Source organism: Danio aesculapii, chromosome 4, assembly GCF_903798145.1.
Source record: "Danio aesculapii chromosome 4, fDanAes4.1, whole genome shotgun sequence".
NCBI classification, from domain to species: domain Eukaryota; kingdom Metazoa; phylum Chordata; class Actinopteri; order Cypriniformes; family Danionidae; genus Danio; species Danio aesculapii.
The window spans coordinates 52,390,181-52,417,532 of NC_079438.1; the positions used below are offsets into that span (position 1 = coordinate 52,390,181).

General features: G+C 39.4%; 1 protein-coding gene across 8 annotated transcripts in view; it reads right to left on the bottom strand.

Moving 5' to 3' along the window:
• The window catches only part of foxp2 (forkhead box P2), a 139,087-nt gene that overhangs the window by 5,170 nt on the left and 106,565 nt on the right, over positions 1 to 27,352 (bottom strand). For 7 of the 8 annotated variants that reach the window (XM_056456044.1, XM_056456046.1, XM_056456051.1 and 4 more), the window contains 11 exons: positions 26,034 to 26,208; positions 25,068 to 25,284; positions 23,347 to 23,451; positions 19,224 to 19,311; positions 15,525 to 15,608; positions 12,081 to 12,291; positions 11,523 to 11,599; positions 11,293 to 11,394; positions 8,758 to 8,879; positions 8,553 to 8,622; positions 7,722 to 7,933 (listed from right to left, as the gene is read on the bottom strand). In XM_056456044.1, the coding sequence (XP_056312019.1) occupies positions 7,722 to 7,933; positions 8,553 to 8,622; positions 8,758 to 8,879; positions 11,293 to 11,394; positions 11,523 to 11,599; positions 12,081 to 12,291; positions 15,525 to 15,608; positions 19,224 to 19,311; positions 23,347 to 23,451; positions 25,068 to 25,284; positions 26,034 to 26,208 (1,463 nt within the window). The remainder of the gene's footprint in view (positions 1 to 7,721; positions 7,934 to 8,552; positions 8,623 to 8,757; positions 8,880 to 11,292; positions 11,395 to 11,522; positions 11,600 to 12,080; positions 12,292 to 15,524; positions 15,609 to 19,223; positions 19,312 to 23,346; positions 23,452 to 25,067; positions 25,285 to 26,033; positions 26,209 to 27,352) is intronic. The other variant, XM_056456049.1, reaches the window with a different exon arrangement.

Genomic DNA, 27,352 nt, shown 5'->3' on the forward strand with positions numbered 1-27,352 from the left:
GAGTGGAGCTTTTTTTTTATCTTGTTAATAGAAAGTGCAGGCCTTCGTTAATATGCAGGGGCCGCGGTGGCACTTCTCAAGTGAGGAGACAACCTGCAGCAAGACTCCACCATTAATCAACTTCAGACTGCCAGTTCCCTCGGACACCATGATCCATGTTTTTAACTCCAAATGGATGAATATCTTTACCGACTGTCAATAAATGCGGGGAGGAAATAAATGCAAAAACACGGGAAAAGATGGCGGAAGTGAGGTTACTAACAAGAATAATAACTCTGTCATACACAAACAAGGCTTAACATGATCTCGGGGCCCTTGGCAGGGAGAGAGGTTTGTGCTACCATGATAAATCTGACAAAACCTAATTATTTCTGACACGTCGGATGCATCAGGAAATCCCGCCGGACTGGGGAAAAAGAGAGGGAGAGAGGAATCCTTATCAACTAGTCTCTGTATTAGGCCGTGTCTGGGCCGCTCTCTCCTGGGTCGCGCTCATCAATGGCACGGGGAACTTTGAATATGAAAAGAATTTTAAAAGGTACAGATTACTTTAATATTTATAGCAAAATAGATTAATATTCAGATGTGGAAGCACCGGGATGTTTCTGTCTGCTGGAGAGAGAGAGAGAGAAAGAGAGAAAGAGCGCCGGACCACCACAATGATATATTTCACACCCTCCAGAAATACCTGCGAATGCCAATTGCAAACTTCTCCAGCCTTTATTAAAGCAATTAATTCAGGCACAATGGCGTCTGCTCGTCGCACAGTGTAATCTTGGCGAAAGATATGCTCTAGTTGGCATGTTCATTGGCTCTTCCTATAGTTCCCTTTTCGTTTGACTAATTTTTGCATGGTTTTGATCGTTTTATGGAAATCCTTATCAGAATTTCCTCTCCTAGTTTACTGCTGTATTAGCCATTATAATGTTTGCAGACATACATTTTATAACAAAATACAACAGTGTTTCCCAGTCCTGTTCCTCCAGGCACACCAACAGTACGTATTTTGGATGTCTCCCTATGTCTGACCCATACATTTTAGGTTTTGAAGTCTCTTCTAATTCTCTCATGAGTTGATTGAGGTGTGTTTGATTAGGGAGAGGCTGAAAATGTGCACTGTCGGTGTGCCTTAAGGAACAGGGTTGGGAAACTATAAAGGACATTACTAACCATCACAAACTAGATATTATTGATATTATAAATATTGCATATTTGTAATGTGCATAAACTGTTCGTTCTCATTTTCAGCCATCTTAAAATTAACTAATGATGCTTCATAAAGATCTACTTTGCAATCAATAATGTTACAAATTCTAATTATTTGTAAAATATATATAAAGTATAATGGCACTATAATGTTTTAGACACTTTAGACACAGATATTATTGATATTATAAATATTGCATATTTGTAATTTGCATAATCTGTTCGTTCTCATTTTCAACCATCTTAGAAATAACTAATGATGCTAAAATCTTCATAAAGATCAGTTTTGCAATTAATAATGTTACAAACTCTAATCATTTGTAACATATACAGTTAAAGTCAGAATTATTAGCCACCCTGAATTATTAGCCCCGTTTATTTTTTCCCCCAATTTCTGTTTAACGGAGAGCAGATTTTTTTCAACACATTTCTAAACATAATAGTTTTAATAACTCATTTCTAATAACTGATTTGTCATGATGACAGTAAATAATATTTGACTAGATATTTTCAAGACACTTCTATACAGCTTAAAATGACATTTAAAGGCTTAACTAGGTTAATTAGGTTAACTAGGCAGGTTAGAGTAATTAGGCAAGTTATTGTATAACGATGGTTTGTTCTGTAGACTATCGAAAAAAATTTGCTTATAATTTTGACCTTAAAATAGTTTTAAAAAATTAAAAACTGATTTTATTCTAGCTGAAATAAAACAAATAAAACCTTCTCCAGAAGAAATAATATTATCAAACATACTGTGAAAATTTCCTTGCGCTGTTAAACATCATTTAGGAAATATATAAAAAAGAACAAAAATTAAAAGGAGGGCAAATAATTCTGACTTCAACTGTATATGAAGTATAATAGCACTATGTTTTAGACACCATTTTTTCATCCATTCTGCAATACAAACAGCATCTTTAACACCAGCAAACTGAAATACACTTAATACTATTATTTAGCAACAAACAATGTAATTTTGGGTGACAATTTCCCATCATGCCTTGCTCTATTTGATATATTCACGATATATTTATTGATTAATTTATTATTGTAGTCTGATTTATGTAATATCAAATCATGTTATTAATTGTAACATGAAGTGTGGATGTTCATAATAACACTTCTCATTACTAAACTTCTCTTACAGTTTTACTTATTATAAATGTGAATTCAGAATCCATCATTAAACTGAGCTGAAGTCTGAATTGTTATGAAAATGCTCCAAAAATGGGGATTTATACCTATATTTATCCTCTAACATATTCAGATGTGATTAAATAACAGTCGCTGCAATTTACTCCATCTACTCATTTTACTGGCATCACCATCACGCAGCTAAAATGTTTATAAACATCTATTTTGTCGCAACCGATGTTTAATGGGCCTATAAAAGTCACCGTTGACCATCAGCGCTCGTCTAACGTTCTCCTGTCCACATTTATCGTACGCTAACAAACAGATACGCTCAAAAGATATTACAGCGAGACAAATGATCCCGGCCGGTCGGACGTTCCACTGGCCATTAAGCGCGACACAGGCCTTTACTCCTAATGTGAAGAAGCATGGCTTACAGCTTTCATTTGCATTAATTATAAATCAGCGGCTTGCTTGCGAGGTCGGAGGAGGAAGAGAGAAATGATTAGTCCTTGCCGTCCCTTCTCCACTGTATTAAGATGTCAGGATGAGTCATTTAGTGTTTAATGAGAGGCTGGCATGAGGAAATCTGGAGCCCGAGTCTGTGCCAGTGTGTGTGCGCGTGTGTGGCACAGCGATTGAATAAAATACTTCCATTGCCTAAAATGATCAGACGCGAGCATGACAGCAAACACAGACAATTTCTAATGTGTGCATTGCTTTAATAGTTTATGATATGGCTTTCTGGAATACTGATTTTAAGTGGGTCTGTGGTATATATTGTATATCTGTGGTATATCTGTGGTATCTATAGTATATATTGATGAAAAAAAACTTATTTATTTATGCTCTAATAATTATTGCAATAATCAAATTCATTTGTTTTAATCTAAATACTATGGGAACACACATTATGTCTTAAATTATCCTTTTATTCACCTAAAATGGCTTATTTCAGAACAAATTATGAGTAAATGTACTGAAAGAAAAACATTAAATGGATTTGCTGCATTTTTTTAAGGTAAGTGGTTGTAAACTGTTCATATGGGCTGATTTGAAACGAGTTAAATTTAGTAATGTTCAACTTAATTTGTTTGTTTGAATTCAGTCCATATAAATTGTTTGCAACAACGTACCTCAAATTTTTTTTAGCAAACACAATGAATAATTTTTTTCAATGTATGACTTTTTTCATACATACATACATACTTTTTTCTCTATAAAGACTTCTGGTTCGAAACATGCATACATTTGATTCTGTGTAAATGTCTATTTATTTCAATTGTGACTAATTATAGGCTTTTATATTCAAAAAACTATTTGGGGGTGTGAATATGAATGCACTTTTCCCCTAAAAAAGGTAAATGTGCATTATTCAATCCATTTGAATTTCCTGACACATTTAAAAAGAAGAAAAAAGCTAGATTATTCGTATCTATTGTGAATTCAATTGGTAAAATGTGCATTAAGATATCAATAATTTTTCTTTCAAGCTGAAGAATGTAATACATTTACAATAATTTATATTGTGCAGAATTACTGCAAAATTTTAATACTCAAATTGTATTTTAACACAACTTGAATTTAAAGATAGATCACTTAAAACCTTAAGTAAATTTAAGTAAGTTTGCAACCAATTTTAGTTTCCTGAAGTGGCATCTTTTAAAGTGAAACTTGATCAAATATATATTTGTATTCTAAATAATTACTGCAAAACTTTTAGCAGTTTTGCTTCCCTTAAGTGAGGAAACATTATCAATTTATATTTAATTATCTTCAAGTAATTACTGGAAAAATATTTGTTTATCATTCATTCAAAACTAAGGTAAATTTTGAGTTTCAACCATTTTAATTCCTATCAGTGACATATTTAAGATCTATTGAGAATTCAATGAATAAAATAAACATTAATACACAAGTACATACATTTTTTTATATACTGAAGAAACCAAAAAATAAGATATATTCATTTATTTTCTAAATAATAACTGCAAAACATTAATATTGAAATTGTTTCAAGAGCAATAACTTCAATATGAATGCCCGTCTTCCTTTAAAATAAATCTAAAAGTAAATTAGCAGTTTGGAACCCACTTTACTTTTCTAAAGTGACATATTTTTCTTTGTGAAACCTGATGAAATATTTATTTATATTCTAAAATAATTACATTAAAATTTCCAACATTCAAACTAATTAGTACAACGAAAAATTACTTCCCTAAAGTAAAGAAACACAATCAATGTATACTTAATTATATTCTGAATAATTACTGCAGGACTTTTATTTTAACGTTAATGCACAATATTCCATCAAAACTAAGCAAATGAGTACTTTTCAATCCGTTTTACCTGATTAAAGTGAAATATTTGGAAGTGAGTTAAAAATAAAGTAGTTTATGTAGTTTAATCTTATCTATAGAGAATTCTTTGGATAAAAAGTGCAGTAAGAAATAAATGTTAATATTTCTTTTAAATTTATTACGGTATTAGATCATAATCATATTCAGATTGCATAAAAGCAAACTATTAAACTACATAATACAGAATAGGGTCAAAATAACATACACGCACACACACACGTCCACACACACACAGAGATATCATTAATGCAACATGTTCAGAGAAAGCTTAGTCCAATTGTTCAGCTTCTCAGGAGACAAAATGTGAATATGTTGTCCTCTTTAGCCTCTTCATTATTAAATGCAGCCCAGAAAAAGCCACGCGCAAAACACACATTTTCCATTTTGGCCATGTAGAGGTCATGTAAGAGAGATTTTACCTTTACTGAGCATTCATGTCTTATTGCTTCAGCCAGAAAGAGAGAAAACATGAAAAAAAGAGGGGTCTAAAAAAAAAAAACCCACACACACCAGACTTAACTGTCGGTTATTAAAACTTAAATAACCTGAGGGAGCGAATACACAGGGATTCTGTCTGGATCTCCGATTTGGCCCACTTCACACTATATACTGTCCCACTTCTGGATCAAACACACTCCCGATTAACACACATTTCCGTAGCGCGTCGTCGTGTGTTTTCTGGCTAATAGGGTCTTTGGGTTGGCATTAGGCACAGATGCGCGTGTCTGACACACTTCTGAGTGCCCTTAACGCTGCTATCTTTGGCTCTGTAAACACCGGGCCGTCCAGCATGAGTGACATCACTGATTAGGGCACGAGCACATGTTCTAGATCACCATTCGTGACCGAGCGGCACCGCATTAATCTTTCATCAGCCTCTGCTCTCTCTCTTTCTCTGCCAGCCATTAAAAAAAATGGAAAGGCAAAAGATTTTTAAAGTAATTAATGATATAGTTAGCCTCTAAATATTAATAGGAACAGTCGTGCATAAAATATAACATCTAAACCTCGACGATACAGACAGTGGGGTAATTACAAGGGGAATCTATAATTATGGCAGCCGTTCGCTTCTTTCCTATTTATAGGTAAGAGCTGTAATCCAAGAACCAAATGTACACTTGACCTCAGATCTGCGCCATTTTATTTATTAATTCATTCATTCATTCATTTTCTTTTCGGCTTAGTCCCTTTATTAATCTGGTGTCGCCACAGCGGAATGAACCGCCAACTTATCCAGCACATGTTTTACGCAGCAGAGGCCCTTCCAGCCACTACCCATCACTGGGAAAATTGTATTTATTTATTTACTTATTTATTTTTAAGCAAACTAACGTTTTGAAAGTGTGTGAGTATTTATGCCACTGTAGTTTTAGTGATGTACTCATTTATAATTATACTGCAGTATTAAGATGATACAGTGTAATTGCAATATTATTATTATTTCAATATTAACCCTTTAACTGCCCCACCAAGAAAAAAAAAGTTTGGATTGCATTACTCAACTCCTAATGTCGCTAGTTAACACACTCAATGCGTTTTTTTTTCAGTCACATCCCATGATTTCTAAAATATTAGCCTCTACCAAATGGAAGATATGTCAGTTTATGGTAAAAGTATTGGAATTAAAACCATATACTATGAAAAATCTGAAAATATGAAGTGTAAGACCAATTTATTTTTTTAAAATACTCAAAATAAAACAGTTTTGAATACTAAATCACCTTTTTAAAAAAAAAAAGTATACCATAAAATATTTCAGATTCTCATTTAACATGCTTTCTTGTGTGTGTGTGTGTGTGTGTGTGTGTGTGTGTGTGTGTGTGTGTGTGCGTGTGTGTGTGTGTGTGTGTGTGTGTGTTTGTGTGTGTGTGTGTGTGTGTTTTTTACAATAAAACCAAAATCAAGTGTAGTAGTGACACAGGATTATATTTGTTTGTTTTTTTTTTTTTTGTGTAAGTCATTATTTAAAACATTTAAATTAAATCGTTCTTTAAATGACTTTAACAGTCATTATTTAAAACAATAAAAACATGGTCAACTGTTTGGTAGAAGGGCAGTTAAAGGGTTAAATATTTTAGAATTAATTATATTTGAGTATTAAATATAACATCCAAACTGACTCCATTGAGTTTTTTCTTTAATTCATTTTTATATCATTTCTTTCATTTGTTGTTAAATAATTCCTTTAATTCATATTAATATAATTTAACATCAAAATGCAATCTTTTTCCTATGTAATTGCTTAAATAAATGTATAAGCCAAAAAATATGTATGATAGTTTTCATAATGCAACCAAATTTTTCACGCCCCCCCCCAAAAAAATCAAGCACCTCTCATTACATCCCTATGGAAATAAGTCACATTAAGATAAATGACATAAAAATTGACCACATATATATTTTCAAATTTACATTTAATGCACAAATCCTTCTTTTAAATAATCTTACATTAAAATGATAGTTTTTTCCTGCTCTTGTAATGATTTAAACGAAAAAATATATACTAGCCAGTCAAACAATAGCCTACATTTCACGATCCTATCAAACTTTTTTGCATATACTTAAGGCATTTTGCATATATGTCACAAAAACATTGGTGTTTTCATTTGTTATACCTCTATTTTATGTTTATTTTTGTTTATGTAAGGCACTTTGAATTACCATTGTGTTTGAATTGCATTAAATAAATAAACTTGCCCTGCCTTGCCTATATAGACTTTATACACTGTTTTTCTCCTTCACTTTCGTCAATTGGTGAAGTTTGTTCCTCACCTCCATCGCCACTGGCTTGCATGGTTTGGCACTTGTGGAGCTGTGCATTGATGGATTTGCTCTTCAGTGTTTGCACTTTCAGCAGTAAAAATTAAACCACGCTGAACTGAACTAAACTGAACTTCAGCTCTGAAAACTGGACTGACTCAGTTTCAATTTACTAGAGCTTCTATGTTAAGCTGCTTTGACACAATCTACATTGTAAAAGCGCTATAGAAATAAAGATGAATTGAATTGTGAACTCACAGGTGGGTGTGTGGGGAGTATCCAGGACTGCTGTGTCCATTGGTGTCCAGGTGGTCTAGTGTGCCGTTGAGCTCCTCATGCGTGGTTCCCTGTAAGAGTCCTGTCGGGCTGCCGCTCAGCAGTACTGGAGGACTCGCTCCCATCATACCTGACGCGCTGTTCATCAAGCCTGGATTACCCAGAAGCGGCAAAGTGGTCTCCGCCAACGCAGCCTATGAGAGAAACAGACAGATAAAATAGTTCAACTGCAGCATTTTCAAGCCTTTTCAGCAGTCAGGATGACAACTTCTAGATTATCTCCAATTTTTATAAATGGAGTCACTTCCAAATTACTGCTGAAGAATCTCTCTGTATGATAAAAAAATAGATGAGAACTGCCGCAAAGTGGCAGAAAAAAAAAATAAAACAACGGGAAAGTTTCTGAGTTGCAAAAACAATCTTTTCACCTTACAAGACAGGCCTCAAATGAACAGTGAATAAAGAAAGCCCGAGCATCCACATGATAATGAAACCATCCAAAACTTTACCTCAAAACAGTCAAAGAAAAAAAAAAAAACGAAAGAAAGACTCCTGACATTTTTGCCTCCTGCACATTAAAGTTATATACAGTAATTAAATTTTAAAGTTTTTGCCACGAGCACCTCGCTGGCCTACACTGCGAAGCCAAATCATTTATGACAGTTTGGATAAATATTAATGATTATGCCCTCGCATTTGCACAGGCTGCTATCAATCTGAGGCCGGCTGGCAGAGAAGGTTCCTGCCTCTGCCACATGGTGTCCTTCTAGACTCTCACTGCCTGTGCCAACCTCACACACACCCTCATTTTACCTGTAAGCTGGCGTTGAGAGCTGCCCCGTAACCCAGACTGGATGGCAGGTTTTTGACTAGCGTAGGGCTCCTAAAGGTACAAGTGATAGTGCATTAGCTTGACTGTAACACCCATATGATGGATAACTACAAACAAATAATGTGTTTGTGTGTGTGTGTGCGTGTGTGTGCGCGCATGCATGCATGTTTGTGTGTGTGTGTGTACCCTGTAATCTTCTGTGACCTGCGTTTCTGGTATTCCATTTCGTCCACGGTCCATACGGCGCCCTTCACGTTCTCCACTCGGACGAAACACTTGTGCAGGCTGAGGTTGTGTCGCACTGCGTTCTGTTAAACAAGGACAAATTGTTCAAAATTAAAACACACATCTTTGTTTAGATTATTATTGTCATTAATAATAATAATAATAATAATAATAATAATAATAATAGTAATGATAATAATAATTTTAAAAGCTCTATACCAGGGGTGCCTAAACCTTTTCTTATAAAGGGCCAAAAACCAAACTTGATTAAGGGCTGTGGGCCGAAGTTAAATATACCAAACTGTATTACATTAAATTTGCCATGAGTAATTTATTTGCTAATATTTCAAAATAACTAGATTTGGAACATTTTAATTGATGCAGTATAATTTTTTTTGTCATTTTATGATCTTATTATAGTAAAAACATAAACAATCCCATTTAAAACACAATGGAGTTCAATGCTGAATACACTAGTCGAGCTGCTCCAGTCTTTGCCTTGATTCGCTTACCGATGTCTTGTGCATTGTCCTCTGTCTGTCAACTGACAGTATTTACATTTAAAAAGTCTGATTCATATGAAAGATTTAATTGAAACACATTTTTTGTAGCTCAATAATTAAACAAGGAAACAGGTTACGTTAAATTTGAAATGACGATCTCTGTCAAAGACATTCAACGGCAACTCCCCATAATTTTCCCTCACTTTTCAGATGGGATGGTGGGCCAAACCAAAGGTTTTAATGGGCCAACTTTGGCCCGCAGGCCCTACTTTGGGCACCTTTGCTCTATACTAATGTAAGAAATGAAATCATAATATTCCAAATTATTCCCTGTCGTACACACTTATATCTCAAATGTGATTAATAATCATTCGACAATTAAATCTAAAGATTAAACACCTTAATATTACCACAATTATTACGCTTAACAAAATGACCAGCAAACATCGTTCAATTGTGATCAAGAAGAGGGAATAATAATAATAATAAAGAAATACTGAGAGTCTCGCACGTGGCCATAAAGGAATCTAATTAAAAGATGTAGCAAAGAAGCCAAATAATAACCTTTGCTCATATTACATTTTTTTCATGTTTTATTTGAGGGGCGGGTGTTTTTTTCCTCTAAGAAAAAAGAGAGAGGAATATAAAAAAAAACCCTCATAAGCAGATCTCGCATCTGACCTGAAAATCCCAGGATTTGATTGATCTTAATGCCCATGGCTCTGAATATGATAATTTTAATATTAATGAGCAAATGAGCAGTTTTATTATGCATGCTATATAGTTATAACTAATAAGCTGGCGGGGCTGAGAGCTCGATCCCCAAGCTGAGCTGATGAGACCAAGCACAGATATTAAATCACCTTTCATTCCTTTTTAAAAATTCTCTCTGTTAATCAAATGACAAGCCCGTCACCAGCCGGCCCTCACAAAAGAGCAGGGAGGCTCCGAATGGAAATTCCTGCTCTGCTATTGTAGAAGGAGGGACCCGAATACGGCGAAAGCCCCTCTTTGTTCCAGGCGGGACAAGATTAAAATATTTCCTCGATAAGAGCTGGAAACAGGGACGCATATGTGGTCGTAAAATGCTTTAAAACGCAGGCGCTCCAGCAGCAATTGAGTCGTGGCCCAGCATGCATCTGTACGGGGAGCTATTGCACACCCTTGTGGAGCTGTAATCATACACCAGCATCATTAGCAAGCCAAATCCAAATTAATTCACTTTGCTAAATCTAGTGCTAGGAAATGCTCCGCATGCTGATGAGAGCCGGAGAAAGCCGGACCAGCGTTAAAATAGAAAAGGAAAAACACCACCGGTGTATCTTATCGACACTCGCTGCGCTCTCCTTGTCTAAAAATAGAGGATGGCTTTAATTGTACCCTCCTTTTCTTTTCATCCCTGCCTGACAATGTATTTGTTGGGACAGAGATACAAATGGGGCCTTTTGTCCCGGGAAATAAAGTGTGTTTCCTGGATGACAGGAGCATTAGCGCTTTAAAGCCAGGCGGGTCTTAACCTCTCGCTCCATTTGTCTTGTTCTCCTTGGGTTTATTTCAGGGCATGTGAGTTATAAAGTATATATATGAAAGCCTCGGCTCGACATCAACAACAACAAGGAAAAGGGATGTAGCGGCGAGCGTCTACAAAGGCAAACAGCCATATTTCAACGTAATTAACCAATAATATGCAGGGTAGAGGGGGGGGGGTTGAAAAGGAGACACTGAGAAAGCAGTAATACGCCACGTCTAACAAAAGGTGCTGATGATTGAGTGGCTGGTTAGTAATTAGCGCGTCAGAGCGCACACCTCCCCATCAAGACTCGCCTATTAATTGCACCGAATTAGAAAACGATATCAGAGGCTGAATTATTCTTTCACTTGTCACAGAGAGAGAGCGAGATAAAGAGAAAATTCTTGCTTTTCAGGAGGCAGGTAGTAAAAAAAAAGGGAACGATCATCGCTAATCGCTCCAAGTCACTTGCTAGGACATTACCTTCCAGGTGGCGGCGTTGCGTCTGAAGTAGGCGAAGGTGCGCGTGAACCAGCTGTAGATTTCGTTGAGCGTTAGCTGCATGTCACTTGACTCCATGATAGCCTGCGATGAGATGCCATTAAGCGCTGCGTTAGAGACTGGAGTGCGTCGAGGCGCTCTCACCCAGACTTAATTCAAGCAGCAATTAATTACAATCTAATCAGGCTAAAGCTAATTTATTTCCCACTCACCTGCCTGATGAGGGTTGCATAAGTAAACGGCGGCCTGACGTCGGCGTTCTTGTAAAACTCGTAGTTTGGGGCGATTTCTGCGAAAGGAAAACAAATAAGGAAACGGTAAGCAGCAGAAGCAGATAAATAAATAAATAACTAAATAACAGTGTCGCCACCTGGGATAATTGCTAAACGCGTCTCCGCCAGGAATTCATTCAGAGTTTTATCAAATTAAAACGAGAGGCGGAGAGAGTTTGGGGCGGGGGGGACACCTCAAATCAGCATTTTACATGTCCAACTAAATACATTTTTAATTAATCTCTCTCTGGAGAAATCTTAAACATTAACACGCTCTTGAAATTAGAGCCTGCGTCGATATTTTGTATGTGTTTGAATAATTCATGCCCTCCCTGCTGCTTCCAACACTTGCAGAAGACCAGTAAATATAAACATCAAACCAGAACAGAGCATTATTTGATATCTGCCTGTAATTAAAATGCATTGAATATTGATGGTTTGAGTTTAGCCTTGTCTGCATGAAGAGCGAATAAAATGAAAATAAAAACATCTTCAAACCTGAGGACAAGGCCATGGAGTATTTGTCGGTGTGGCGTCTTCGCATGGCACCCATGCTGGGCACGTTGGCAGGACTGAGAACGTTGGGCACCTGGGGCATCTGGGAAAGGGGTGTGATTGGAGCAGTGGGCGTGGTTGGCGTCTGAGGTAAGTTTGGAGGTGAGATGGACGGGAGGTTCTTTGACATGGTGACACTGGAGACCAGATTCAACTGGAGGAGAGAAAGAAAGAGAAAGAGAGAGAGAGAGAGAGAGAGATTGAAATGAGTGCTGGCTCTTTCCTACAGCTGTGTTTCCCCTAATAAGCAAAGGAGGAAGCAGCCAATCTGCACTAATTACAGGATGAAATTGTATCATAAGAATTCTAATTAGAGCACGCTGTTAAAGATTATCTAATGATCAGGCTGTGAGTTATCCCGGCTCATCTCTATCCCATAAGAGCTCCCTGGATGCAAAACACACACACACATACACATACACATGCATGCTGTGAGAAGTGATCACCTGGCTTGCTGCCATAACCTGGTGCCTTGCTAGTGATCAGTCTCGCTCTCTTCCTGTCGAACCACTTAAACAGAGTGTCGGGTTTTTTAATCCATTTCTATTTTTTGTGTCCAAACTTCCCCCGAGTGGAAAACATTCCTGACCTTTAGTCTCACAGTTAATTTCGCTGAATGGTAATGACATCATTACATATTCAAACCAAATTGCCTTAATTGCGAATTGGCAAGCAGAATTCCGGTGCTGTCGAGATTGAAAACGACCGCCAGTTGGACATCAACAATCGTTTGTGGCACGTGTTGATAAATACAATGAAATGTCAAGCCGGCGACTGCGCTGCTGCTCTATAGACAATTACAGCTCCACTTAACGATAATGAGATAATGCCAACACAGAGAGTGGCACGCGCTATACCACTTCGCAAGAAATCAATGACTCCTCTAGGGGAATGTAGTATCCTGGCTAACGACTGGAACTAAGACCTTGAAAGGAAATTAATGACAAAGACACGCTGTCTACCAGAGGGACGTCTTAGGAAAAGGGCAAACAGTTATGTTTTTGACATTATAACGTCATGTGCTGAGTAAATACTTGTATTTTTAATGTCAACATGAAGCCAAAATTAACCTCATTTACTTCTAAATATGTACCTTGTCTCATTTTAAACAATTCATTAGAGCATATTATTAAAATAAATTAATTAAATCCATTAAAAAACTAATTAAACATACTTTGTTAATGTTAACATCTTCTGGTAATGAATTTTCAATATAGATACCAAAAACACATTATGCTACCAACGTTATGCTAATGAACGTAGCTTTATAGCAGGGGTCACCAATCTCGGTCCTGGAGGTCCGGTGCCCTGCAGGGTTTAACTCCAACTTGCCTAAACACACCAGCCTGGGTGTTTCAAGTATACCTAGTAATACCTTGATTAGCTTGTTCAGGTGTGTTTGATTAGGGTTGGAGCTAAAATCTGCAGGACACCGGATCTCCAGGAACAAGTTTGGTGATCCCAGCTTTATAGCATGAGATAAAGTCCTTTTTTTGTGCTGAATTGCTGATATCTGTATTTCCATCTTTGTCCCTGCTTTCAAAAACTCAGCTTGATGTGTATGACACATTGCATAATTCGCATGAGCCCGGGTCACGGCACCAGATTTGAGGATTGTCCTTCTTAATATCTTTCTCATTGCGGCCAAACCACCACATCAGCAAGTAATTACACAGTACTCTAATCTAAAAAGGTTTTGATACACTGCCAAACACTGCAGAAAAGCACTTCATAATAAATCCTATCAGTACTGAGTGAGTGGGGAAATAGGCAGCGTGCCGCATGTATATTTAAAATGTTAAGACAAGATTTTCCTTTCCTTTCCTCACCTGGTAATGGCAACAAGCGTAACATGTTTGCAGGCATACAAACCGCTGTTTGCAAAATGGAATTTATTAAAGCTTAACTGAGCAGGAGTGAATGAGACACAGGGATCAGCCCTTTACTACCGCTGCTCATCTGAATATATATTCAAGGTTGGCTGAGAGGAAAGGGAAGGGGTTGAGGGGGGAAAAAGAGCCCCTCATTATTCAGGACTAGCAGCCTTGGTAACTTTGATTTTCAGCCATCCATGGCATGGCCAAAAGGTAACATTTAATGAAGTGCCATTCAGAGTTTAAATGGGGTCGTATAACAGTGTACCAGCTCCTTGTGTTGGGCTACTGATAGCTGTTGAGGGTTTGCCGCTGCTCATTTTGTCGTGCTAATAAATCCGCACTATTAATATTTATCAAATGTGTGGGATGGTTCTCTGTGAGTATGAGGGCGTGAAAGTACCACCATATTATCTATAACATCCTCTTTTTTTGTGTGTGGAGAGGATACACGTGTTCTCTTTTGTACCTGCGAAAGCGATAACGTTAAAGCACTCGCGAGAGCCAGACACTTGCACTAAGACAAAAAGGAAAGAGCTGGGAAGAAAAAAAAAAAACGTAGACCCTCGCTGATTATTTAAGAACTCTCCATTAATTGCTCATCATCAAATGCAATTAGCAGTCCTTTCATGTGCGGTTTATGTAATGTAATACTTCATTAATATTATTCATTCATATGCGGCCATGGATTATAGGCTGAACGTTTTTTATTAGAGTCGATTTCGCCGAGCTGCTGGAGATCTGAGGATGGGAAAAAAAAACCCTGAATAATAAATCGACAGAGGTGAGCAATCGATTCCTGATGGATTTACAGGATAATTATTCTGTCTTGTGATTATCCTGCTTTATACGGTGGGAGGTGATGAGAAGAGAAAAATTATGCTGGTAAAATTAGCTATTTGCTAAGCGGCGCCAACACGCTAACAATGTTTTTCCCTGCAACATATTCAATAAATAATTACAATAAATAATATTTTAGCACGGCCTACTCTCATTTGTAAACACTTGCATTTCCAAGCACAACAATCAGTGTATTTTGCATTTGATTAATGGCTGGAAAAATAATCTACAGGGATCCAGAAAAAATGAGTCTTTTTCAAATATTGCTCCATTTTTTCCCCTTCAAATACACAGCTATATCTCTGAATGTTTACAGATTATGGGTTATTTCTTCACAGATCATCTTCCCGCAGTTTCCATCTATCATTTCAAACTGTTTGTTTTTTCTGAAACGAAACGTCTTCCCCCGCTACTTTAAGTGTGCCTGCGGTCGCGGTGCTAAACAGCATTTACCGGCCAACAGGTTGTTTGCTGTGCTAAAGCCATCAGAGTGTAATGGCTCTGCGTTTTTTGGCTGAGATCGGGTGTATGATTTAATGCTCTCTCGGTCCTGATAGGGTCCCAAGAAAGCAGGCATTACAAATCCCATTCTCCTCTCACCCTCCAGCCGTGTTTAGAGAGCTCATTTACCATCCGAGTCCTGTTTACTGTACGCGTACCAATATGCACTCACCGGTTTTGGTGATGGTTTGGGCTCTGAGGGCCTCATGTGCAAGTGTGCCATCATCGCCTGAAGACGCTCACGTTCTTTAGAAAGCTGTTAGCGGAAAGAGGGAGGGAGAGAGAAAAAAGAAAACAAGACCAGTTTTAGAAATGAGTGATTTTCCCCAGACTACCACGGTAATACATCTTGTTATCGAGCTTGTCTGCTTGTAATAAATCCTGAATACGGCCGGACTGGCTTCCTTAAGCTTGCCTTAAAGAAATGGAAAAAATAAAAAAGCAATGGTTCTCCACTAGAGGGTCATGACCCGAAAACAAACAGGCTGGAGGTCTTTTTCTGATGGGGTCATGGACGGCTGCGCAACAACAATGCTAAATGCTGATAAAAAAAAAATCCACTTAACCATACACTTGAGTATAGTCAGGACAGAAAAATAAACAGACTCATGCATTTTTTAAAAGGCAAAATGCATCACATACAGCAAATATACAGCAAATTTATCTGTCAGTTGGCAATGTTAATATAATAGTTGTAGTTATAATTGGCAGGTTATGCATGGTCAGATTTAGCATGTTACACAATTTACCATGTGCTAGCAACTTAACATATGGTACTTATTTGAAAAGTGTTGACGATATTAATAACTCTGCAGGCACAGGACGTCAACATGATGTCATATTGATGTTGCACCCCAACGTACCCCAACCTCGTGGGGATGTTGGACTTTGGAAATGAAAATCGGGTTGATGTCAGAACCCGACGTCAGACCGATGTCAATGTCCAACGGCTAAAATCAACCAAAAATCAACCAAATATCAACATCTAATCATGTTACTCCTTGACATTGTGTAGACGTTACCACTGTGACATCTATTAGACGTTGGATTTTGGCCACTTTCCAACACAACCTAAAATCAACCAAATATTAATGTAATTTGATGTCGTTATTGGACATCAAAATAACGTTGTCCTTATTCGCTGGCTAGACATTGAATTTTGGTCACCTGATGTCATGACCTAAAGCTAACCTAATGTCTTATGTACCTAATGTATTAATGTCTTATGATGTTGTGTGCCTGCTGGGAAACAGCATTTTGCTATTAGGCATCAGGTATTTTAACAGCATTTCTTAAGAGCACTCGTCAATTTAAGTGGCTTTATAATGAGTGGCTTAAGTGATCAGATGTGCTCCAACATTAGGCACATTCAAATCAAGACTTAAACACATCTGTTTAGCTGTGGCTATACTGAATGAGCACTGTGCTATGTCCGACAGATCGCACTATTATATCTTTCTTTTGTTTTTCATTTCTTTAAAACCTGTTTTAACACATTTTAGTGTGATTTTAATAATTTGTATCATTTGTTTAAATTTTCTTATACCTGTATTTTATGTTTCTTTTATTCTTGTTCATGTAAAGCACTTTGAATTACCGTTGTGTATGAAATGTGCTATATAAATAAACGTTCTTTGCCTTAATTCTTAATCTTTTATGTGTGTAAATATATATTAACCAATATAATAATGCTGCAAAAGTATTCATTCACATAAAATGTAATTTTGTTAGCAGTTTTGAACAGCATTGGACACTTAAGGTCCTGAAGCAAAGCCAGTCGAGAACCAGCGAGGCGGATTAAAGCAAAGATAAGAGAACCATTCCTCCTGGCACAGTGATGGAGAGCTGAAGGTGGTGCTCGGAGGTCACTGGAAACAAATAGCACTTCATCTTTTTGTCAATAGCAGAATTTAGGTCAGCAAAGCTCTGACAGTAACAAGCTACTCAGGCCATAAATTAGAGGGTCCTGGTCGTCGACTCAAAGTCCTATGGACACTGTTAGGGCTGGACTGGATCTAGCAGCTGCCGAAAGGTGAAGGGGTCCCGCAAACAGAGTGCCAGTTGGTCCCGCCTCCCTGCCTCCTCCCGGGTCCTCCGAGGTCCAGTTAGTGCCCCGGCGATCTGTTATCATCAATCTAACTCAGAGAGAGTGACAGGGACCAGCCCGCATGGCGCACCGCCTTGAACTCCGCCAGCGAGCCGGCATTGGAGCTCTGAACCGGGCCTCATTACCACTGACTGAGGACGAGAAAAAAAAAAGAAGCCCAGAAGGACAGAAAACAGCAGTGCTTCTGTAATTGGTCACAGTGTAAGAACTCTGGCTTTGGGAACAAGAGAACAAGTCAAGAGAGAAATTGTGATGTCCTTCTGTTATTTTACATATAAACAAGAATTATTCATCGTTCTGTTTCAAGAGCCCAACAAATAAATAGGGCGGTTTTGCCGAGCGTAAAAACCTTTAAAGGTTGTGGGGAACGCTTGGCTTGCATTCAGATGGGCATCACGGAGGCTTAGAGGGGCCACGGTCAGAAAGCAATCCGTACTACAAAGGCGATTTCGTGCAAAACGCATACAAAGACGCAAGCCACAATTACACTGCAAGCCAAACCGGTTATTTATTGGAAACGATCAGAAGAAAGATGGATTTTAACCCCATAAAGTGCATCCCATGATGCACCAGAAGGTGTGAGGTAAAGAGTGTTAACTGGCGGGAGAGATGGCCGCAGCGCTGAGTAATAGCATCCCTCAATCACTGCTCTCATTATCTCGCCAGCGTGACACCTTAATAAGGTCACGCTCCAGCTACTGAAAATAGTGGCTCTCTTTAGAGGTTCCTTCAGGTGCAAAGTGTATTTAATTAACACAGTCCAGCCCAGATGCGCGCATATTAATTGGACGGGATAGAAAATAAGCACAAACCATGATTCAATTATAAAGGCCCGTGATGGTTTTCACCTTTGTTGGGATGGATTTGCTCAAGGTGTCCCTTGTGCATTTTTACACTTTGTGCGCTGCAGGTTTTTATGGCAACAAGCTAATTAATGAAATGCACTGGAAATCTTTGGTGTTATGTTGTGAAAAAGCGGTTCAAGTTGAACAAGCGTGTGTTAAAGACGACATGAAATCAAAATCCACACCCACTTTTCACAAGCCAATTAAGTCAACTAATCTATTAATGGGACTAATATCTAAATAATGATTGTTTTCAAACAGGTTTTCTGAATATTTTCTGCCACCGATTGGATAAATGGCTAGTCTGGAGTTCATTTATCCGTTTAGAAACAATAACAAATGTCAGTAAAACATCTGAGCACAGTTGTATAGGTTAGTATTAACTAAACACTTGACTATAGTTCCTTATTGCAGTATGTATTGATATTACAAGAGCTGTTAACATTTGTTAAATAAGTAGCATATGTTAAATTGCCAGCACATTGTGTAATTTACTAAATTTGACATGCAAGACCAGCCAATTACAACTAAAAATATTATATTATAAATACCAACTGTTTACATAAACTAATCTTTATTGGTGAAAGACCGGCAATATTCTCAATTTATGAAGAAATCCCTAAACACATCACACATGAATGTTTAATGTCATATTTAGTATATAAAAAAAGGCGTTTGCTCCCCCAAAATTCAGTTCTGTCATGTCGTTCCATTCTTTTATGACTGTTTGAGCTTCTGTGGGGGTTCAATTGGACAATAAACCAAACTGACTTTCAATGCATCCAAATTTTTCTTTGGCATACATTTTCACATACAGATTTAGACAACACGAGGCTGAGTAAATAATCTCAGACTTGTCCATTCTGGGTGAACTGTTCCTTTAAATGTGTTTGTGATTATTATTATGCGCCTACTGTACCTGTATCTCTAGCTGTTGTACCACCTGCATCTGTACTCGGCACTGGGCAGTACTCCTGTCATCCAGTGCGTGTTCACTGTTAAGGTGCCTGCAGGAAAAGAGGACAAACTGATGAAACACTAACCCCACACATACACAATGCACTATATCAACTACGACTGTTGTTGATGAATATGATTTCTGGATTACAGGACGTCCATCCCATTAGCTTTTAACAAACCGCCGCCATCGAACAAGTGTGTCCCATGCTCAATGAAAGCCGGTGTTTAACATCACAATAGAGCGACTGTCATGCGAATGAGAGGCAGCGCTCAGAACACAACAGCGTATGAGGGATGTTGGCGTACAAAAGGCCTCGCGCAGAGGTTTTGTCTTTTACATTTATCAAGAAATAAATACAATAAACGTAATTTAACTCGAATAACGCTTAAAAAGCGCCTCCTACGAAGAGTGCATTATCCCGACGACATATTAAATGTATCTACTCATCCTTTCATTAGAATATTACGCAGGAAAAAAACCCACTTCAAACTGCAGGAGCAGTCAATGGCGGTTTTCCTTGATTGGATTTTGTCTGCAGGACACAAAAGAAGCCCGCCATTAAAATAGACCTTTATTCCCGGCGAACGCACGGAGGGGAAAAGGTTTTTAAAAGTGTTGTGATGTTCTGTAATGAGCCTCTATCTAAATTATCATTGGTGACAAACCCACAAAGCGCTCTTTTAGAAGACATGCTTGTGAAATGCCAATGCTGCCACTCTCTTTCCTGTAATTATAGGTTAGCTTGCAGACCCTTCAATGATCATTTACAGTACAACCTCCAGTGCATTAGTGTGAGCTTAAATTGCGCACACACACTCGCACGCAAACACACACCCACCCACACCGAGCTAGTTTTAACACTACTAAGCATTTTCTCTGTTCGTTCTCTATTCATAGAGCGAGCTATTGTTTATGTGCGAAACGCAAAATAACAACGTATTCATAATCCTCCTCAAACACGCCAATCAAAGCAGAGGACATTTGAGAACACAATGGCCGCCGCTACCTTTCAATTACACCCGTGCCCATTTAAAATTATTTCATTCCATCACGCCCGCTTTTGCTATTGTAACCGTTTCAGGTCTAATGCTCAGATATTCTCCATTATAAATCAAGAGCGAGATAGCATTGAACAGGAAAAAAAGAAAAACGTAGAGGATGACTGGAGAGTCGGTGCCTTTCTCCGGCCCCGTGCCTAATTGCTGTTTCAGAATGCGCATGCAAAGGGGCATTTCATTAATCATGTAATCAGGTCCCTCGCAGGGAACTAATGCTGCAAATACCCTTTTCATTTCAATGCTCATAATGCTATCTTACGCACTTGATGTATGGTGGATGTCATAAATTACAGCTGCTTCAAAAGCCACGACTGGCTAGTTCTGCCGTCCCGACAGGTAGCTTGCTAAGTAACACATCTTATCTCGCATGCCCCGTTTCTCATTAGCGACCATCTCGATCTTAATCTGGCCTCCTTGCTTCTTTTAGAGGCATACGAGGTCTTCTATTCTAATTGAAGCTAGTTTCTAATGCTAGTCAGTAGAATAAATAAAAAATACGTTTTTTTTTTAGATAAAAATCCACAGCTGTAAGATAGCACAGCAAACAGTGTTGAGAAATGAAGTCACAATTACTTTTTAGTAGCCAGCTGAATTGAGATATGGTACTACAGAGGCTTTCAGTGCTAACGTTAGCGAGAGCTAGTTAGCAGTGGTGATTACATCCAGATTACTGCATGGATATGAAATATTCAGGCAGTAGGTGTTTGACTATGCATTGATAAAAGCAGGGGGCTGCAGGAGGGGTTAGATGCAGTCACCAATATCTCTTAATGAGCCTGTGGTGCTGGGTTTAGTTCAAACAGAGAGGTGAGAGGAGAATGAGACGGGGCCGCCCGCTCGCTCTGAGCAAACATCTCTGGAGCTGCCTGTAATTTATGGGTCACTTTATAGGCATATTGATTTTTGTTTTGAGATGGGGAATGAGGGCTCTGATGGTCTAAGAAACAGATGGACAGGTATGCATTGGTGCATTCGAAACCACAGATGAAACGAAATCAGCTAGCTGAATAAGACGTACTTCAATCCGGCCAAAGTGCACCGATCGTTCGGCTAATACTAAATTGATTCTTGCAGGACTCATCGCCTTCAACTGGACATACGTTGATTAATCTAACTTGGGACTTCCTGTGGGCTTTCATTAGCGCCCAGTTAAAGATGCTTCCATTTAAGTAGGGAAAGCGCAGCAGGTTGCTTCACCAGTGTTAAATGTTAAGTATCTGGAATGGAAGATTCATTTCAATGAAAAAGCCCTATTAGGATGGGCAAGAGTTTGTTTACTAGGCCCATATTGCGTCCGCATGGGAAAGATGTTACTGCAAATGGCAAGAATGCGATGACAGCACGTCAATCTTTATTACAGGCCAGTGGCTACGTCTGTATTTTTCTCTCCCCACTCATCCTGACTCTTCTCAAACATGTGAGAGGAAATCAATAGGGGAACTAGGCCAGCAATCTGGAGCTTAAACAATAACAAAATCGCCTGCGTGGCAGAACAACATTAGAACGCCTATGAATTCATTAGCCCCATCTTTTAGCTGCACATAACCCCCAAATAAGTTGCCCCAAATCAGACCCGCAAGACGTGTTCTTTGCTGCATTAATACACACGTCTCGAGGTGTACCCGCTTGCACGCGCATCTATTTGAACTTCATAGCTAATATAACGTGCCAGGCACCTCTTGGCTACCCCTCTCCAGGTGCATGGTGCATGAAAGAGAGCGGAGCTGCGCTTAAATGCTGATCTTGACAACTTTCTCAGCAACACAACAAAGATTACAAAACCGCGGCTGGTTTCTTCTCCGCAAGCTACAAGCCTGTACAGGCTGGGTGAATCCCTCCGCCCCTGCCTCCCCCATCAAAGGTGCCATTTGAATCTGACACCTATTTTATGTAAACCATTTTAAGCGTGTGTACCTGGATGATACACAGCAGTGACTGGCATCTCCGAACGACATTAAAAGCTTCTTTTTGACACCAACAATCGCTCCTCCAAGGCACGGCGCCACCCGCCATCTCGCCAGCTCAGATCACGCTGTCTTTTGTGGGAGCGTTTTCATGTACAAGTTACAGTACGGGCGTCTCCGAATCTGGGAGCGAACGAGGTGTCTTGCCCCCATTTGGATGAAGGTTTGGAAGATGATTGCTAGAACGGCTTTCTACGGCACAGGCTGTCAGATGCGGAGTGGTTTTGTTTAGTTCTCATCAACTATTGATTTGCACACCTTGGCGAGCTGAATTTGGCAGGAAATGATCACCTGATGTCTGTTGTATGCTCGGCTGCATTGAACATAATAAATGAGCATCAGACAAATGTGATTGGAGGTAGAAAGCATTGAAAAGGAGCTAATTTTTAGACTTGTTTGAAGCGTTTATAAAAAAATACAACGTCGCCACTCTCAAAAGCCGTTTATATGAACTGACGTGGACATTTACACCCACCAAATGCACCAGATTATTATTTCACAGTTAATTATGCATCTAATTAGAATATTCAAATGAACCTTATTCTCTATTCTTTGATGGCGGGGCTCTTTCCTCAGAGTGGCAACGTGATAACCTGCAATCTCCAGCACAGCAAACACCTTCTCCTTTGATGTCCCCCCACTCACGTCCCGGCAACAAAGCCGACCAATTACAAATGAGCTAATTAACTAAATTGTTGATGGAGCATGAAGAGTTCATTTCACTCCGTTAGCCACGCCATGACAACACCACACGTTGCCATTAGCTTCTTCTGCAACCCATCTCCAACCCATCATCCATTCACATATCCATGGAGACATACGGTCATTCCTGAGCACTGCCTCCAATTGGCTGACAGATATCTTAGGGGATTCTATTAGGAGATTCCCTTTTTTGTTTTAAGGCCTGCTAAGAGTTTAGTGCAAGAGACTTGTTTCGAAGTTTTGAAATAATTTGGTGAGGCACCAGAAAACACTAGACATCAAATAGGCATACAACATCTACATATACATGGAAAATTACTGTAACTTTAAAGTGTCCACTTAATGGATCATACTTACTTCAAAAACTGTCCAAAGTCATCACAAATACTTTCACATCCTGGCCATTTGCACACTCCGTGGCCATAAAGAGAGTGTGATACTGCAGTCTCTTCATGCAATGAGCTGAAAGAGAAATAGTGAGCATTAGAAATAAAGAAATTAACAATGTTTGTGGCCACTCACACCTGTCTGGACAAAAAAAATGACTCAAAGTTGGGTCAAAACGGCTCAATTTACAGCACTTCTCAGTATGAAAGCTTTTGAAGGGAAGGTGGATGTGGACTTGATGCTATTAAAAGCTGAAATAACATAGACTCTCTCTTGACATCAAGCCACCTTGTGATTATTGATCCAGAGTATCACTGAGGAGACACAAGTGTGTTAAAAAACACATGGCCCCGCCAAGTAAAATCACCCGTCAACATTTTTTCCGCAGACTTTCACCTTGTAAAGCCATTACAGACAACTTGTGTAAACAGCTAAAAATGGCCCCTATGCTTTAATTTTCACCAGGAGATTCATTTGTGGTGGAACTGGCGTTTTTTAAGGACACAACCTGTTGTGAAAAGACACTGCGGTAAGTTACGACCACCAGTTCTAATGGTGCTGTGGGGCTAATGTGTGAAAGTAAGGCTAAGCAGACCAGCACAAGTGTGTTTGAGTGTGGCACACAATTGCACACACAAACCTTCTCGGCTGTTTTACCTTGCCGTTATCGATCCAGCACATCTTAGAAAGCAGCTGGCTCTGACAACACAACACACTCCATGATTACGAACGACCATGGACCCGGGAGACTCCGCCAACACACAAGAAAAGAGTGTAACCTATTTCTTAAATTATTTCCGTCTCTCTCTCTCTCTGTTTTTTCCCTTTTTCTTCTCAGCCTCTAAAGATATCTCTCGCAAGAAAGGGCTTTCTGTGAAGATGCTACATACTTGAAACCAATTACACAACACATCCACCCCCAGTGAAGTCAACTGCTGTTGCTATGTACTAACATATGGCCGCTACAGACTGAATAATACATGGAGAAATATGCGAATTATGTTTTACAGCAGCTGTGGAGCATATAAAAGGTTCGTCGTGCATATAAACGCTCAGAAAATGCCACACCGGCATAGTGTGTTCTATTTACATGACAAGCTGAGTCTGTAAAGCAATTTCAAAAGAAAAGCCAGGTATTAAATACTTAATGTACAGTGAGGTGAGCTGCGTGTTCCTGCCACTGAAAGTTGCACCTCCGTGTCTTTGATATACCGGAAGATGATGCGTTCAATCGAGTGCAGTCTCAAGGGAGGTTTCATCTCATTTCCACTGTTTTTCAGACGATAATAAACTATTGATGAGCAAACAAACAAAAACACACAGTCCTCTCCCTGCAGGAATGAGCGGTTTTCTTTTGCAAATGGAGACCTACAAATAAGCGTTCAGTCGTTGTTTGTGTTGCACATGAAACAGTTTAAACGACTGTTTAGTTTGTATTTGTTAACATGCCGTTTGTTCACATGTACAACACTCTTTATCAGGGGGATTTCTGATCATGTATGTCTGAAAAGGGATTTGGAATAAAACAGAAGACGCTTTTATTCAAAGTGACTTTATGCAAGCAACGCAGCTGGATCTCAAGGGCCCAATGGTGATTGGGTATGCTGTAGAATAAACCAGCACATCTTCTCTATATTTAGATTTAGCATGCATGCATGTGTGTGTTTGTGTGTGTGTGTGTGTCATGGTACCTCTCTCTCCGGTTGTTGTTGAGAGCTGGGGACTGGCCGTTGGACATGCTGTGATGAGTGATGGGTGGAGAAGCTTTGGGGTTGCTGGTGGAGGTAGTGGACGAGTTGTTGGTGGTGCTCAGGTCCAGGCCGCTGTGTTTCATCCCATTATCCTCCATGGTGTGGCTCGCAGTGACGTCTTTCCAAAGTTGCTGGAGTTCAGCGGGGCTCAGACCAGCTGCAACACAGTGACAAACAGGTTCAGAGACAAACGTTCACATAAAAACTCTCATTATCCCAATCTGCCCTTTTCTAATGAGGTCAGTAAACCTGCTCTGCTCTGCTGTGAAACTTGAGCATCACACTTAAGCATCTGGAGGTAAACCGGCGTGAGATCGACCCGGACGCTCATCCCTCGTCTCGTTTCTGTTGTATCCAAAAGTACAAAGCAATCGGGAACTCATCTGCAGATGATTATGCATTCATAAACGAGCCTCTGTGTGCAGAATCAAATCATCATATAATCCCTTGGATGATAAAATGACTATTCCGCTTCGTGTCTCCCCGACTATACTCCAATTAAGAGCCATTTTCAAACTATTGTCATCCAGCGCCATTTCGATAAACACAGTAGCACCAGGTGTTTGTTCCAGGAAAAAAGCAAATGGCAACAGCTCGTCTTCCTCGCAGCACTGAGCTTGCACTGCGAGTCCGTAAACAACAACAACAGGCAAGGAGGGGAGGGAGTGAGGGAGAGAGAGAAAGAGAGAGGGGGAGAGAGGAAAACAACAAGCTCACAGACACAGGCAAGAGAGAGAGAGAGAGAGAGAGAGAGAGAGAGAGAGAGAGAGAGAGAGAGAGAGAGAGAGAGAGAGAGAACTAGAGAAAAAAACCCCTGGAATGGCAAGGAAAAAACAGCAACAAACAAACAAAAAGATTTTAAAGAGGACGCAGCCATACAAGCACACAGTCACGTGAGTATGTTACCTGGCGGCAGAGTCTGTCCGGGGAGGGTGGGCTGTCCTGGGCCGGGGGGCATAGAGAGGAGGCCCTGCCTCTGCATGTTGAGCAGGTGCTGCTGCTGCTGCAGTTGCTGCATTTGCAAGAGCTGCTGCTGAAAGACCAGCTGCTGTGCCGCCAACTGCTGCTGCTGCTGCTGTTGCTATAGTGAGAGAGAGAGAGAGAGAGAGAGAGAGAGAGAGTGAGCATACACACACACACACACACAAAACCTTAATCACACACATGGACTAGAAAGTGCATTCGGTTATACATGTGGCCCGAGTGAAACCTTGCCGTCTGTCTTCGCCTAGTCTGCTTGTGTGTACTAAGAACTGTGTGTGAGATGTGGGTGGGAGTGTGTGTGGAACCCCCTCCTTCCCCCATTGATAGTTAATTGTCTTGCATTTCTAATGGTCTATTACAGCTTATGGGGCCATAGGGAGGGGGCGATGGAGGGAGGGAAGCAGGGAGAGATTTACAGCATCCCCCCACCCCATCCCCTCCGAGCCCTGTTTACCGCCAGTCGAGCCTCTTGCATAAGCTGGCGAAGACAACAACAAAAACAACAACAACAACAACAGCAGCGGCGGTGGCAGCCAACCACAGAAAAACAATGCAGAGCTTCAGTGATCAAAGCACAGCAAGTACGCATTTCACGGACAAAAATAAACCTGTAAAATCAGATAAACGTTGATGTTTGGCAATAAAACGGAAACAAAAAGGATCAGCAAAATCATTCACAGAAAACAAAACGTGTGAATAACTGTAAAATGTAAAACCATACTTGCATAAATTATCAATCTGATAATTACAAAGGAATCTTAAATATTTAGCTAAGTGAAATTTAATTCACAATTGCTGTTTACAACAAACATTTTGGGACATTGGATCTCATACAAGCCAAGACATAAAAAAATCTAAAGTGCTCATAAAGCTATACCTAGGTAAACATTAAGACGGTATGCACTGGAGCAAACGAAAAAACAAATCACTAATTAATCGTGTAAGTTATTCCTGAATAAATCTCAGTGTTTGAAACATTTCATATGCAATGAAATGACAAGCCTTGACTGTTCGGAAATGTAAAACGATGTAGTAGTTGCATTTCCATGTCGCACAGACTCAATTTATTAGCTGTTTTTTAGGAGGTCTGGCTTAAAAAATGACTGAAGTTTGCTTCTGTGGACAAAGCCTCCAGAGGTCCATTAGCAAACTGAGAGCTAGTTTCTGCTGAGACCCTGTTAGCTTGAGCTCTCTCTCTCTCTCCCATCCCTTTCCCTTCCTTTTCTCCTGTCAGAATACAT